Source organism: Scardinius erythrophthalmus (assembly GCF_964197995.2).
Source record: "Scardinius erythrophthalmus genome assembly, chromosome: 2".
Lineage (NCBI taxonomy): Eukaryota > Metazoa > Chordata > Actinopteri > Cypriniformes > Leuciscidae > Scardinius > Scardinius erythrophthalmus.
In genome coordinates this window covers 48,716,776-48,730,323 of record NC_138222.1, presented here as the reverse complement: position 1 = coordinate 48,730,323, position 13,548 = coordinate 48,716,776, and the positions used below count along the sequence as shown (strand labels likewise).

At 37.4% G+C, this 13,548-nt stretch overlaps 1 protein-coding gene across 4 annotated transcripts in view; it reads right to left on the bottom strand.

Moving 5' to 3' along the window:
- Window positions 1–6,225: 6,225 nt before the first annotated feature.
- The window catches only part of LOC308687317 (phosphatidylinositol-binding clathrin assembly protein), a 54,763-nt gene continuing 47,440 nt past the window's right edge, over window positions 6,226–13,548 (bottom strand). For all 4 annotated transcript variants that reach the window (XM_081359750.1, XM_081359749.1, XM_081359751.1 and 1 more), the window contains 6 exons: window positions 12,111–12,242; window positions 11,791–11,821; window positions 11,533–11,683; window positions 8,269–8,325; window positions 8,072–8,188; window positions 6,226–7,878 (listed from right to left, as the gene is read on the bottom strand). In XM_081359750.1, coding sequence (XP_081215876.1) covers window positions 7,864–7,878; window positions 8,072–8,188; window positions 8,269–8,325; window positions 11,533–11,683; window positions 11,791–11,821; window positions 12,111–12,242 — 503 coding nt within the window. In that variant the 3' untranslated portion in view covers window positions 6,226–7,863. The remainder of the gene's footprint in view (window positions 7,879–8,071; window positions 8,189–8,268; window positions 8,326–11,532; window positions 11,684–11,790; window positions 11,822–12,110; window positions 12,243–13,548) is intronic.

Below are 13,548 nucleotides of genomic sequence, written 5' to 3'. Positions count from 1 at the left end.
AACCTACAGGGAACGTTCTGGGAACGTTCCCTTAAAGTTATAAAAATAGATCCTAAAAATAACCTACAGGGAATGTTCCCAGAACGTTCTCTTTAGGTTATAAATTTAAACCTAAAAATAACCTACAGGGAACGTTCTGGGAACGTTCCCTTAAAGTTATAAAAATATATCCAAAAAATAACCTAAAGGGAATGTTCCCAGAACGTTCTCTTTAGGTTATAAATTTAAACCTAAAAATAACCTACAGGGAACGTTCTGGGAACGTTCCCTTAATGTTATAAACAAAGATCCTAAAAATAACCTACAGGGAACGTTCCCAGAACGTTCTTGTTTGGTTCCCAAAAAAATAACCAAATGGGAACCAAACGGGAACGTTAGGGGAACGTTCTGTGTTTGCTGGGTTGCACTAAGTAGATCAAACTGACTTTAATGAAAACAACTGTTTTGCAGAGCGTGCCAAGTTTGCTGTGATGCATTTACACGGCTTTGACCAGCGGATGTCGCTAGTGTGTCACGCCCTTCTGCTCCGCTGCTTTGCGCATGCGTAGAAGTGCGAGAAAATAAGTCATTATTACGAGAAAGTTTCTCATTATTATGAGAAAGTTTCTCATTATTACGAGATGTTAAGTCATAATTATGAGAAAGTTTCTCATTATTACGAGATGTTAAGTCATTATTACGAGAAAGTTTCTCATTATTATGAGAAAGTTTCTCATTATTACGAGATGTTAAGTCATAATTATGAGAAAGTTTCTCATTATTACGAGATGTTAAGTCATTATTACGAGAAAGTTTCTCATTATTACGAGATGTTAAGTCATTATTACGAGAAAGTTTCTCATTATTACGAGATGTTAAGTCATTATTACGAGGAAGTTTCTCATTATTACGAGATGTTAAGTCATTATTACGAGAAAGTTTCTCATTATTACGAGATGTTAAGTCATAATTATGAGAAAGTTTCTCATTATAACGAGATGTTAAGTCATTATTATGAGAAAGTTTCTCATTATTACGAGATGTTAAGTCATTATTACGAGAAAGTTTCTCATTATTACGAGAAAGTTTCTCATTATTACGAGATGTTAAGTCATTATTACGAGAAAGTTTCTCATTATTATGAAAAAGTTTCTCATTATTACGAGATGTTAAGTCATTATTATGAGAAAGTTTCTCATTATTACGAGATGTTAAGTCATTATTACGAGAAAGTTTCTCATTATTACGAGATGTTAAGTCAACCCCTTAACTGTCACCGTCCCGTATACGGGACGCCTAACTTTACCTCCCTATATTACTATTTAATCCTAATCTAATTATGACAAACTATATATCGTTGGAAAGTTCTAAGACTCCTAAATAGATATTTAGGACTGTTTTTTTATTATAAATTATGTAGGAACAGAAATATATGAATTTATGACAAGAGTGCACCTCAAAAAATCTACGTAATAACAGGAGTTCTGACCTTCGTCACAAAAAGTTGACGCACACACTTTTAATAATTGATATGTTGGTTTTTATGCTAAAATTTCATTAGAAAATATATAATCTAGTATTTGTCAATAAAAAATTATAAAATAATATTATCTTCTAAAAAGTATAATATATATATATTATCCTCTAAAATATTGTATCATATTTTTTATCGCTTTTTTTATTATATTACATATTTTATTAGTTATCATAAATTAGGTATCATTTGAAAGCTTATGATCTCAGAATTCATCCTGTGAAAACTGTTTTGAAATTGGACATTGTGTTACCATAGAAACGGTACTCTAAATTATTTTATCAGGCTCCTCCCCTTTTGTATGGAAGCCCGTTTCCGCCACATTGAGTAAAAAAATAAAGATTCTTTAAGTCATAATAATGAGAAACTTTCTCATATTAAAAGACTTTACAAAAAACTCAAATTACGTTCTTTTGAACTTTCTTCATCAAAGGATGTTTCTTGAGCAGAAAATCAGCATTAGAATTATTTCTGAAGGATCATGTGACACTGAAGACTTGGAGTAATGATGCTGGAAATTCAGCTTTGGATCACTGGAATAAAATATAAAATTTTAATTAAATTATTTAAAATTCTAATAATATTTCACAATATTACTGTTTTACTGTATTTTTGATCAAATAAATGCAGTTGAGGAGGGCAGAAGAGACTTCTTTCAAAAAAACAAATCTGACTGACACCAAATTTTTTTGAACAGTGCATAGCCTACATAGGACAAACCAATTATCGAAAGCTTTTTTTTGTGCAAATGCGGTCAGTTTGAGTCATGAAAGTCGAAGTAGCTTGGATGCTGTTTTAAAAGGTCGTGCTCTGAGCTATAAGGATGGGATTCGGGTTAGAGAAACAGATCCACAGTCACAGTGGAAGCACAAACTTTTCATCGAGCAAAAAATTGATTTCAAACTATATCTTAGAAACAGCTGACAGGCACAAACTACAAAAGTAAGGATTCTCGATGTAATTAATAAACAAGCTGCAGAAGAGAAACCTTGAGGAATGGAGTCAGATACAAGTCCTGACTGTGAGATGAATATTAATAGCCTATATGTTCAGAATAAGCAGCCGAGGTGAAATCTGTTAAAAATGTCCTTTATTAAGAAACCGGTGAGCGCGAGCGTTAATTCCATTTATTCACCAGGCATTCACTCGTGGTTCAGGTTAGAGGCTTGCAAGTTGCAACCATACATTTTCTTCACAAATACAGACAACGAAACAGTCAGAGACTGAGACAGAAAGTAAGAATAAAAGAACTTACAAAAACTGACTCGAGCAAAAATCGCAAGGAGGAATATAACATACCAGATCAGCACAACCAACCACTGATAAATCATAAAAGTAACAGATATACACAGAACCCGTCCATCACTACGACATCGACTGCTTACTAAAAAACAGCACCATATTTAATAGAACTTCGCAAACGTTACATGGAGCTGTGGAACTTTCCCAGGCATGTCAGATACAAAAACATGCAAGAAAACAGGTACAAATTAGAAAGCGATCAAAAGAAAATGGAGTAAAATCCATCACATCTCTTGGTCCTGGGTCGAGCATCTCAATGCAAGCGTACAAAAGACAGTTCAGGAGAGACTGGCATCATAAGATCATCGGCTTCAACCAGTGCTGTGTGGTTCATGAAGCTCACGGGGAAACCAAAGGCAGTTGCAGATGAAACGTCAATGATGACTCGGGTTTAGTTACAGATTAAAGGTTTCACCGACAACCGATACAAGCATTCTAGCAGACTTGAGAGAGTTGGTGTACAAGCACAACCAGACATGTCTGATTCTGTTCCCCAACGATACATATTCAGAAAAACATCGACTGCACTAAGTTACTGCTTCAGATCAAGAGCAAAGGGTTAAATAATCTAAACCTCGTTTAGTTACTTAGTAACTAATGAAACCGAATTGAATGTCTGGCCCTATATTACAAGAATCACCTTAAATGTCGTGATGTGAATAGCAAAACCATTTTATCATGTAGATGGACTGTAAAGTTGGGGAAAAGGACCACAAGATGGGAGGCATTGCTTTCCACACATTATATCCAGCTCCAAGTTGGTCTTAAAACAGAAGATTCACAAAGAAACATTGGTTGAATTTGCAGTTTCCGAGTCCACTGTCAAAAAGTGCTACAAAGAAATAAACAGGTGGTTCCTGTTGCAGTGAAACTCGTGCAATAGATTCAACAGAAATCACATTGACAGACGCGAAAACAACACAACACGGCACTATACAAATTCGACCAGGTATTTAAAACGTGCGTTCATTAAAAACCCTGCATTATGGGCCATGAGGCAGGCATGAAGTGCAATTTCAAGAGGCCGGAGAAGAGCGAACAAAAAGAACCGGACATCAGGTCATCCAAAGAGAACTCGAGAGCAATGATCTTCCTGCTTGGGATTTAACAGGGCTTCAGTCTGAACAGATGAACAAAATGGCAGAGGAAGAAAAAAAATGAAACTAAACAAAAAATAAACAACAACTCAGGAATGAAAAGGGACTTTATTTATGTCAATGAAAGACAAACAAAAAAAAAAGTTAAACACAATCCCACAATTTCTGCTTTTAATTTTCACCATGCTGAATAAACTCCTTATGGTCTGCATCAATAAATTACAAAACATACAGTGAGGAAATCAGCATACATGGAGGTTCTCCTTTTTTTGGCATTTTATGATAAATATAGATAAGAAAAAGTTGCTGCATTGCTCCCCTGGGCTGATACACCGGGACGATGGCGCTTCTACTGATTACATATTTCTAAATATATACTGCATATATCTCTGTAACAGAAAAATAAGGATAAAACGATGCTTATATGAATGTAGCAGACATATAGGCCACTGAAAAAAGCCATTAAAGTCAGGGCAGCTCCATGACAAGACAACGCAAAGGTGAAGAGGATCCTGAACACCAAACATCCCCACTAGAGGCCTAAGACGCGTGGCACACGCTGACACATCGTTTCTGAAAGGCCGCTGCTGAGCTGAGTTTCCCAGGCCAGATAATGAGACGAGCCAAAGCGTATGAAATCAGGCTAAGTAGTTCAGAAGTACTCTGGATTTGGCTGCTCTTCAGTCTGGCTGAGTGCTCAAGATAAAGGAGGTGAGTCTAATACACTCAGACATTTGCTTTGTGTGCACAACCGCCCCATAAACACCAAACAAAAGACTCGGGTCAAAGTCTACCAGCTGTTTATGTGAAACATGGCACACAATGAGTGACCACAAGGGGGAGCTGTGAGAACAAGATCGTAGGAAACGTCTCTCTGCATAGCAGCGGTGGCGCTAAATATACATGAAAGTTTATTTCTTGAACTTGATTTAACTTAGCTAAACCAAGTATTTTATTTTTAAAAAGGGCCTTTGGTGTAATCCAAAAGCGATACTCTCATAGGTTGCCAAATAAACGTGCATTTTAAGACACATTCTTCACCACAGGCAGGGCTGCTAATGCATGCTGAGCTTTTAATTATAGTTTTAAAAGGACAAAATATGGCTGAAAGAAAGAAAATGTGGAAAAGCTGTGCTCAACGGCATGTGCCAAGGACCAGAAACTGAAGATTACCATGGAAACCCCGGCTCGTGATAGAACCCTTGCACATCTTGAGATCTTTCACCCTCCCTGAAGCTCACAATCATATATTCACTCTCTCGCTCACGCACGCACACACACACACACACACACACACACACACACACACACACACACACACACACACACACACAGCCTCCGGTGACGGGATAATAGAATAGTAATAGACCCTAATTAAACAACATCGCTCCTCAGTGCCCTGTTACCTTGCAAACCCAGCGAGAGTATCAACACTGAGCCTGCATATAAAAAGCATTCGGTCTGAAGCAGCTGGACCCTGACAGCGCTCAAAGGAGAATAAACTCACAAGCTTGTTAAGAGTCACTCAACGAGGAATTAGTAACCCACTCACACACAGAAATAAGCAAGCAGAGAAACACGATGCACATTGTTTCTTCAGAAGGGAGCACACAGCACGTATTACAGCAACGGTGTGGAACGTGTGCCGATGATTTTTAGCAACACACACACACACACACACACACACACACACACACACACACACAAGCAAGCGATGACCACACTTGACCTGCTGGAAGGTCAAACTCAGACTTAAAGGGATAGTTCACCCAAAAAAGATAATTCTGTCATCATGTACTCAACCTTATATCGTTCCAACCTAACTTTATAACTTTTTATATCTCACAAAAGATGATATTATGAAGAATGTTGGTTACTAAACAGTTTTGACTATCATTGTCAAGTCAATGGGAACCGAAACGGTTTGGTATCAACATTCTTCAAATATATATATTTTTTGTGTTCAGCAGAAGAAATGCATACAGGTTTGAAACGACATGAGGGCGAGTAAATTATGACAGAATTAACATTTTTGGGTGGACAACCTTTTTAAGTGGGCTGAACCTGGTGCAAATAAACGCAAAAGGATGCATGTCTTAAGCTTACAAATCCCAAAAACCATTCTGATAACAATGTGCACATGACTGACTGTTATAAACATGTCATAGCAGCTCTATAACATGCCTTACATGTGTAAAGAGGAGGGGTTTTTTATCTTATAAAAAAGGCTTATCACAGGTGGAAGTAAGAACTTCATTGCTTGGCAGAAGGATTATTTGATATATCAAATTAAATGTTTGAAACGTTTCTATCCTGTTTTATAAAAACCACGTGAATCCATGGTTTACAGTGATTTTAGAACAGCTAAGCGGCGTTGTTCAACACAACCCAGAGTGGAGGTTCTAAAATCACTGTAAACCACGGCTTCACAGGGCTCATTGCTTTAATTTACTATGGCACAACTGCAACCACACTGTATCTCCACTGCCGTTCCATCAATCCATGCAGAATAAAAACTAAACATAGCATGAAGAAACAAAGCAGGAATTATGGGATGATGTGAAGGCTGGAGTGGAAACCTGCTCTATAAAGGGTTAAAGGGATTTCAGGAGGATAGAAAATGCTTTGGCTGCAAAAGCAAAAATAAAGATACCCTGTTAACAGTGCCCCGCATTTGAGGAACTGAACGAAAACAGACTAAAAGTAGATTTTAGCAATCGATTTTGGTTCCAAAGTTGGCAAACTCCAAACACGAGAAAGAATCGTGATGTCAGGCGCTGGGTACAGGAGCTAGCTTATGGCATTTTTCGAATTACAAATGTACATAATTTGGCAACATAAAACAGACCAAGATTCATGTCATTCTCCGAAATAATCATGAAAAAAATATATCTATATATCTATATATAACATGCTTTCTAGGAAAAAAAAAGATAAAAAACATAGGATTAAACAAAACCCTTATTAGAAACAGATTTTTCTCCAATGCTTCCGGTCACCTGCTCCCAGGGTGGGCGGTACATGTGGGAGTGGTCTCAAAGTGTGAGATGTAGTCGTAAATACATGCATGTTTGGGTAACACACAGAAGAGCAGGAGCAGATATGTTTATCAGTGTCCTGGAAGTGACAAAACAAGGTGGGAGGCCAGTAAGAGGGGGCTCTTCATGTGGCTCATGTAACAACAGCTAATGTGCGTGCGTGCAATACCACCATCGTGTCTGAAACGACAACCCCTAAACCAGTATAAACAAAGAAGAAGCACAGACGCCATCAGTAACAGTAAGACATGTTAATTGTTAACATTAGACTAGTTCTAGATATAAGAGACAATCTCCATGTTGTATATTATGTTACACATAAATGCATGTGTAAAGTGCTTGGGGGTGCAGAGCACCTTAAATAATGGGTCAAATTCTTTCCTTTTCTGTTCTGAAATGAGAAGCCAGGGCATTGTGTTAATGAACCATTTAAACATGTTTATGATCTAGTAACCTGCATTTTCCTGAACTCAGCACAGGCATCTTCATAAGACAGCAAAAGATGAAAGTACCAGAAAGTCCACTGTATTGGGCTTCAGATTTAATTAATATTAATTGTGAAGAAAAAAAAGAGTGCTTGGTGCCTGGTAATTTAATACTGGCAATAAAATCCACGATTTCCATGATGTATCACACCTGCCAGTAGACACAGTGCCCCAGGAAAGAAATAAACCTCAAGAGATGAGAAATGAAACACTGTGTGCACTCTCATTTGGTGTGTGTGTGTGTGTGTGTGTGTTGGGTGAGTCGTTTCAGACAGTGAGGTAAGCATTCTTGACACAAACACATTTCTCTCTATATGCACACTTTCTTTTTGTCTCGCCCTCCTTTTATCCGGTGGTATTCGGATCCTCCTCTCACTTGCTTGGTGTTCCTTTCAGACGTCTTGTTTGGCGCTCTGCTGAAGTGCTGCTTACATGAACTGCATCTGTAAAAAGACACACAAAGAGTTATAAATGAAGAAAACGGCATCAAATCGCTCAGTAATGACAGTGTGAATGCAGCAGTGCTGAATGTCTGTCAATGGAGCATCTGTGTACTTGCCACAGACATGGAGCTGTGTGTGTGTGTGTGTGTGTGTGTGTGTGTGTGTGTGTGTGTGTGTGTGTGTGTGTGTGTACCTGGGCTCCGGGGATGGGGGTGAAAGGGTTAGTGGGTCTGAGAACAGGCTGGCTGTACAACATGGGTTGTTGGGTCATCACTGGAACCCCTCCCATCTGTCCCAGCTGAGGAGGGACCTAAATCCACACAAACATAACATCTAGTGTTAATTTCTTTTCAGCCACTGACCATTTAACTGTAAGGTCACAGTGCTCACCATTCCATACACAGGCACTTGAGGTGTTGTCATGGGAAACGCCATGGGAGCAGGAGCCTGTGGGTAAAAAAAAAGTCACAAATCAACCATCAGTGCGCTGACTGATCAAACAATGCTGCACTGATTAAGCGAACAACGACATACTGATCAAACACTACTGTATGCTCATTCAACACCATTGCGCTCACTAATCAGGTTCATTTAAAGATCTGCTTTAATTGCACTCTTTTGTACCCACGACAGGTCAGGGGTACGTCAACTTTCCTGCATCTATTTCCTGGTCCACTCAACACATGCAACACTGGAGCAAAAACATATGACTCAAGGATTTGACACGTTCCTATTACTAAAAGTAATTCAAAACCTTCAAAAGTTTGGGGTCAGTGTCATTTAAAAAAAAAAAAAAAAAAAGAGAAGTTGATACTTTTATTCTGCAAGGATGCATTAAATTGATCAAAAGTGAGAGTGAAGACATTTATAATGTTACTAAAGACTTCTATTTCAAATAAATGCTTTTCTTTTGAACTTTCAATTAATCAAATCAATCATGGTTTTCACAAAATGATTAAGCAGCAAAACTCTTTTCAACATTGATAATAAGAAGAAATGCTTTTTCAGAATGATCAGAATGATTTCTGAAAGATCATGTGACACTGAAGACAGGAGTAATGATACTGAATATTCAGCTTTGCATAAATGGAAACGGTTACATTTTAAAATGTATATCAAAATAGAAACGTTATTTATTTATTTTTGATTTTTGATCAAATAAATGCAGCCTTTCCAAAACATTAAAAAACAACTTACCAACCCCAAACTTTTGGATGGTAGTGTATGTCTGAAAGAGTTTTCCCTAAAACACTTATTTACCTGAATAACTGTCATGCACTTAAAAGCATAACACCTCATTTGACACCTTATTCTGAACATGACAAGCATTGATTTTTACTCATTGGCATATAGAATGTACGGTATTCATCAGTTTTGAATCGTAAGCAAGTTACGTAAAATGCAGTCCCTAAACACACATTTGCACAGGTCTGGTTTGCAAGTCAAAAGATGAATGCATCAAATGCTACAGAAAGGGCACGAAAGACCGAACAAACATCTATATGTCACAGGGAAATCAACATATGACATTTTCTGTGTTTATCAGGCATGAAGTGGAAAAAGAGGGTGTTGGAAGTCAGAGTAAACGCCTATTCACACAGAGTATCCATTTTCAGACTCTTCACACAGAATGTAAAAAATGCCTTTGGGTCATTAGGTCTGGAACCAGAGACTCAAAGAGACATCAAACTATTGTTTTTTAATTAGTCTCAAGAGTGCATGAAACAAACAGTCACTGGTAAACAAGCTCAAGCTAAAACAAACAATGCACCATATTATTAACAGCTTTGCCATAATTAAAAATATTAAAAATCAGTCTAATGCTGTGATGTTTTATGTTGCGTTTTTGTTTTAATCTATAAACTTTTTTTATTTACTATTTTAATCTAAATACATTAAAAACAGTAAAAACTAAAATCAATCATTTTAAATTATACAAGTGATTTTAGGCATCACAACATAATTTGACAGGGGTTTGTATGTTGCTTCAAAGTACATGAACATATTCATTTTCGTTCATATACGCAAGCTTTTCTAAATAACTAACCATTTTCACCCATGATTCATATCACTTTACTGAAAACCTATTTCATTAGACTGAATAGGTGTAGATAAAAAAAAAAAAAAAATTGGTGTGGAGAAGGAGCGTGTAAAAGAGAGAGAAATGTGAGGGAATAAGAGTTGATCCCTCTCAAATGATACTCAAGATAATAGAATTTTCAGTTATAGGAGGTACTTACATAACTAGTATAGAACATTCCAGTCTGCTGGGTTAAGCACAAGAAAGAAGATAGAGAGAAAGACAGAAACATACAGAAGTAAGGAGAGATGAAGACGTTAGACGCGGGGAGAAACAGGCCAGAAAGATGCAGACCAAAGAAAAGGTGGAAGGAGACAGAAAGAAAGACATTGAAGGTTAGTCATTCACAGACATCTGCTCTCTCTCAACTCATGCAGTTCAGAGCTCAATCTACACTGAACGCCCTGAGTGAGACAGAAGAGGCGCCAAAAACACATGTAAACAGCTAAATCATCTCATCTCCTTCCTGTCTCAGAACACACTAAACATCTCACCTGGCCGACTGGATCAATACACACAGCTTGAGAACAGGAAGTTAACACACTCACACTCATATTTCCTGAAAATACACAATATAGTACAGTAGCAAACAAGAGTAGAACTTGCCATCTACTGACATCTAAACGAAATCTGGATATTTGCTGTGAATTGAGCTTCCCAGCAGATGGATTCTTTTATGTTTATAAGTTTAAGAGTAGTTGAAATTATGTGTGTGTGAGAATAAAGTCTGTTTACATATGCAAGAATGTTTGTATATATCAAGAAGTGGTTAGATGTACAGTCATCCGGTCACGGGGTGATCAGGACAATTTTGCTATGACCCTACTTACATGGCTACAGTACTAATAAATAAATGGACATGAAATATTGAGTGGAAATTATTGTTATGCGAGAAGAAATAGACTGCAGAGTGATATGAGAGACAGAGATATCATTTGCCTTGTAAATTATAGAGTTTAGTGTCCTTTGTCCAAAACAATTTGACTGCAGAAATCAATCTATTAGTGTTTGAATATACACTACCATTCAAAAGTTTGTGGTCGGTAAGAAATTAACACTATCATTCAGCAAGGATGCATTAATTTGATCAAAAGTGACAGTAAAGACTGTTAAATTGTTTTACGAAAGATTTATATTTAAAATAAATGCTTTTCTTTTTAACTTTCCACTCAAAGAATCCTGAAAAACTGCATCAGGGTTTCCACAAAAATACTAAGCAGCACAACTGTTTTCAGCATAAATAATAATAAGATATAATAAGAAATGTTTCTTGAGAAGCAAATCAGCATATTAGAATGATTTCATTTGACACTGAAGACTGGAGAGATGATGCTGAAAATTCAGCTTCGTAATCACCAGAATAAATTACATTTTACAATATATTAAAATAGAAAATGTTCATTTTAAATCATATTAAATTTGACAATATTACTGTATTTTTCATCAAATAAATGCAACTTCTTTCAAAAATGTTACTGACCTCAAACTTTTGAAAACAGTAGTGCAAGTATGTTTAGATGGCTGTATATTGGCTGTGTTTTTGTGTTGGTGTATTTGCATGTGTGTGTTCTCACCATGTGTGGCATGGGCATGGCGGCAGGTTGCATGGCAGCGGGTGGCAGGGGGGCGGGGCTCCAGGCAGTGGTGCTGCTCATTGTCTTTGACTGCCAGTTAGTGCCACCAGTCAACTTCTTCTCTCCAGGCTGAGTCCAATGCATGTCAGATCTGCATGCAAACACACAAAGAGAGTCAGAGAAGCTAGACACTGCCTCTTATAACAGGTTGAAGCACACAACCAGAAATGATTCAGATAATTAAATGTAAATCCTCACTTTTTGACTAGTGTTCCCCCAAACTGCAGGTCTAAAAAGAGAGCGAGAAAGAAGAGACTGTTAAAACAGCCTCACATCAGCGTAATGTTGGAAGACGTACAGCAGTGGAGGCATCAGAGACCTATTCATTTCCCATAAGCTGGGTTTAATTCATCTCTGTCCCACAAGCACACACACATAGCATCTAGCACCATATGGCTGCTGACTCTCTGTTCAGTAGAGTAGCACAAATGCAATTTGAAGGTCAGGGACTTATGACCAAGTAAATAAAACAAAGCCACACAAACAGACAAATAATGCTGCGAGGGAAAGGGACTCACTGCCTACGAGGTGAGCCAGAGACGAGTCCAGGTCATTGGCCAGCAGTTTACTATCTGTATGATGGGACATGACCGGAACCTGACTGTGAACCGTCACCGTGGGCTTCAACAAGTCTCCTAACGCATCATAACCTGAAAAAAAAAAGACGGATTATTCCATTGATGAATCCATTAAAGCATTATGATAATGACAAACCACTTATTTTTGCTGCAGACTGGCACCTAACCAGAAGCGACACATCAAGCGACCAGCAATAAAAGCTATTAAGGACGTTTCATCATACGCTTGGTTACCAATTCTGCGGTTTTGAGTGTTTTGAATGAATTAGGTATCAGTTAGACTTGACCAAACCAAATTCGCTACTGTGTGTTAGTCGTGATTGTTACGATTGAGGATTGTTAAGGATCAAATTTAATTTGTACAGATGAACAGCAGTATCAGATCAGTGTTCTGTGTTCTACTGGTCTTGGGAAAGAAAAAACAGGATGAGTGCAATCAACTCACTATAACTGTCCATGAAATATCAAATACGCTCTCAATGGAGGTGAAAGTGTCACACTGAGTAGCTGTAACACTTTCAGCATGGACACATAAATTGCTAGTTGCTGGAAACGTAATCGCATTGGGCTGGTTAGATCATAAGTGTTATACAGCAGACAAACAGGAGTAGGAAGAGAGAAAGCGTGCTGAAGTCCTGCTGATCTTTATAATGATGTGAGCAGCGGGGATGAGCCCCTGTGAGCCCACTCATGGCATGACAAAAGACCCACAGAGATGTAGAGTAGAGCATGAGGTCAGGATAGGAGGAACCACACTGAGATCTAAGAGGAAATAACATGGCAGGGGTCCTTAAAGAAACTGGAAATTTATGACATCCCCTTTTCTTCTTATTGAGGCATTAAATTCAACATGAAAACAAAATATTGGCCACATTTACCTTCTTAATACATGTTTCAGTTCTTATTGTGCATGATTAAAAATATAATAAATCTTAAATGATTTTCCCTTTTTGGCTGACATCACATAGGCAACACAGGATATTGATTAAATGTTAACCAGTAGGTATTTAATCTTCGTTTTGGACTTCTATGGTAGGTAATGCAGCCTGAACTTTAGCATTCACACATTTTGTTTACTCTTTCAACAATTGACTGCAAACTATCAGCTCTGTCTACATTTATATACAGATAGTCCATTTTTACAATTCAATTAATAACAAAAGTCTTATACGGAATATAAAAATAAAATCCAATGCAAAATATGAACAAATATTCTACTATATTTGTATATAAACAATACTAAAATAGCACTGTTGTGAATGTCATTTCATGTTGTCTCAAACAGTTCCATTAATTGAAGAGGCCTTTCATGGTTTTCAAATGGTAAATAGCACAGGGCCTTTTGCTAATTCTTTTAGTAAATGAGAGAAAGCAAGAG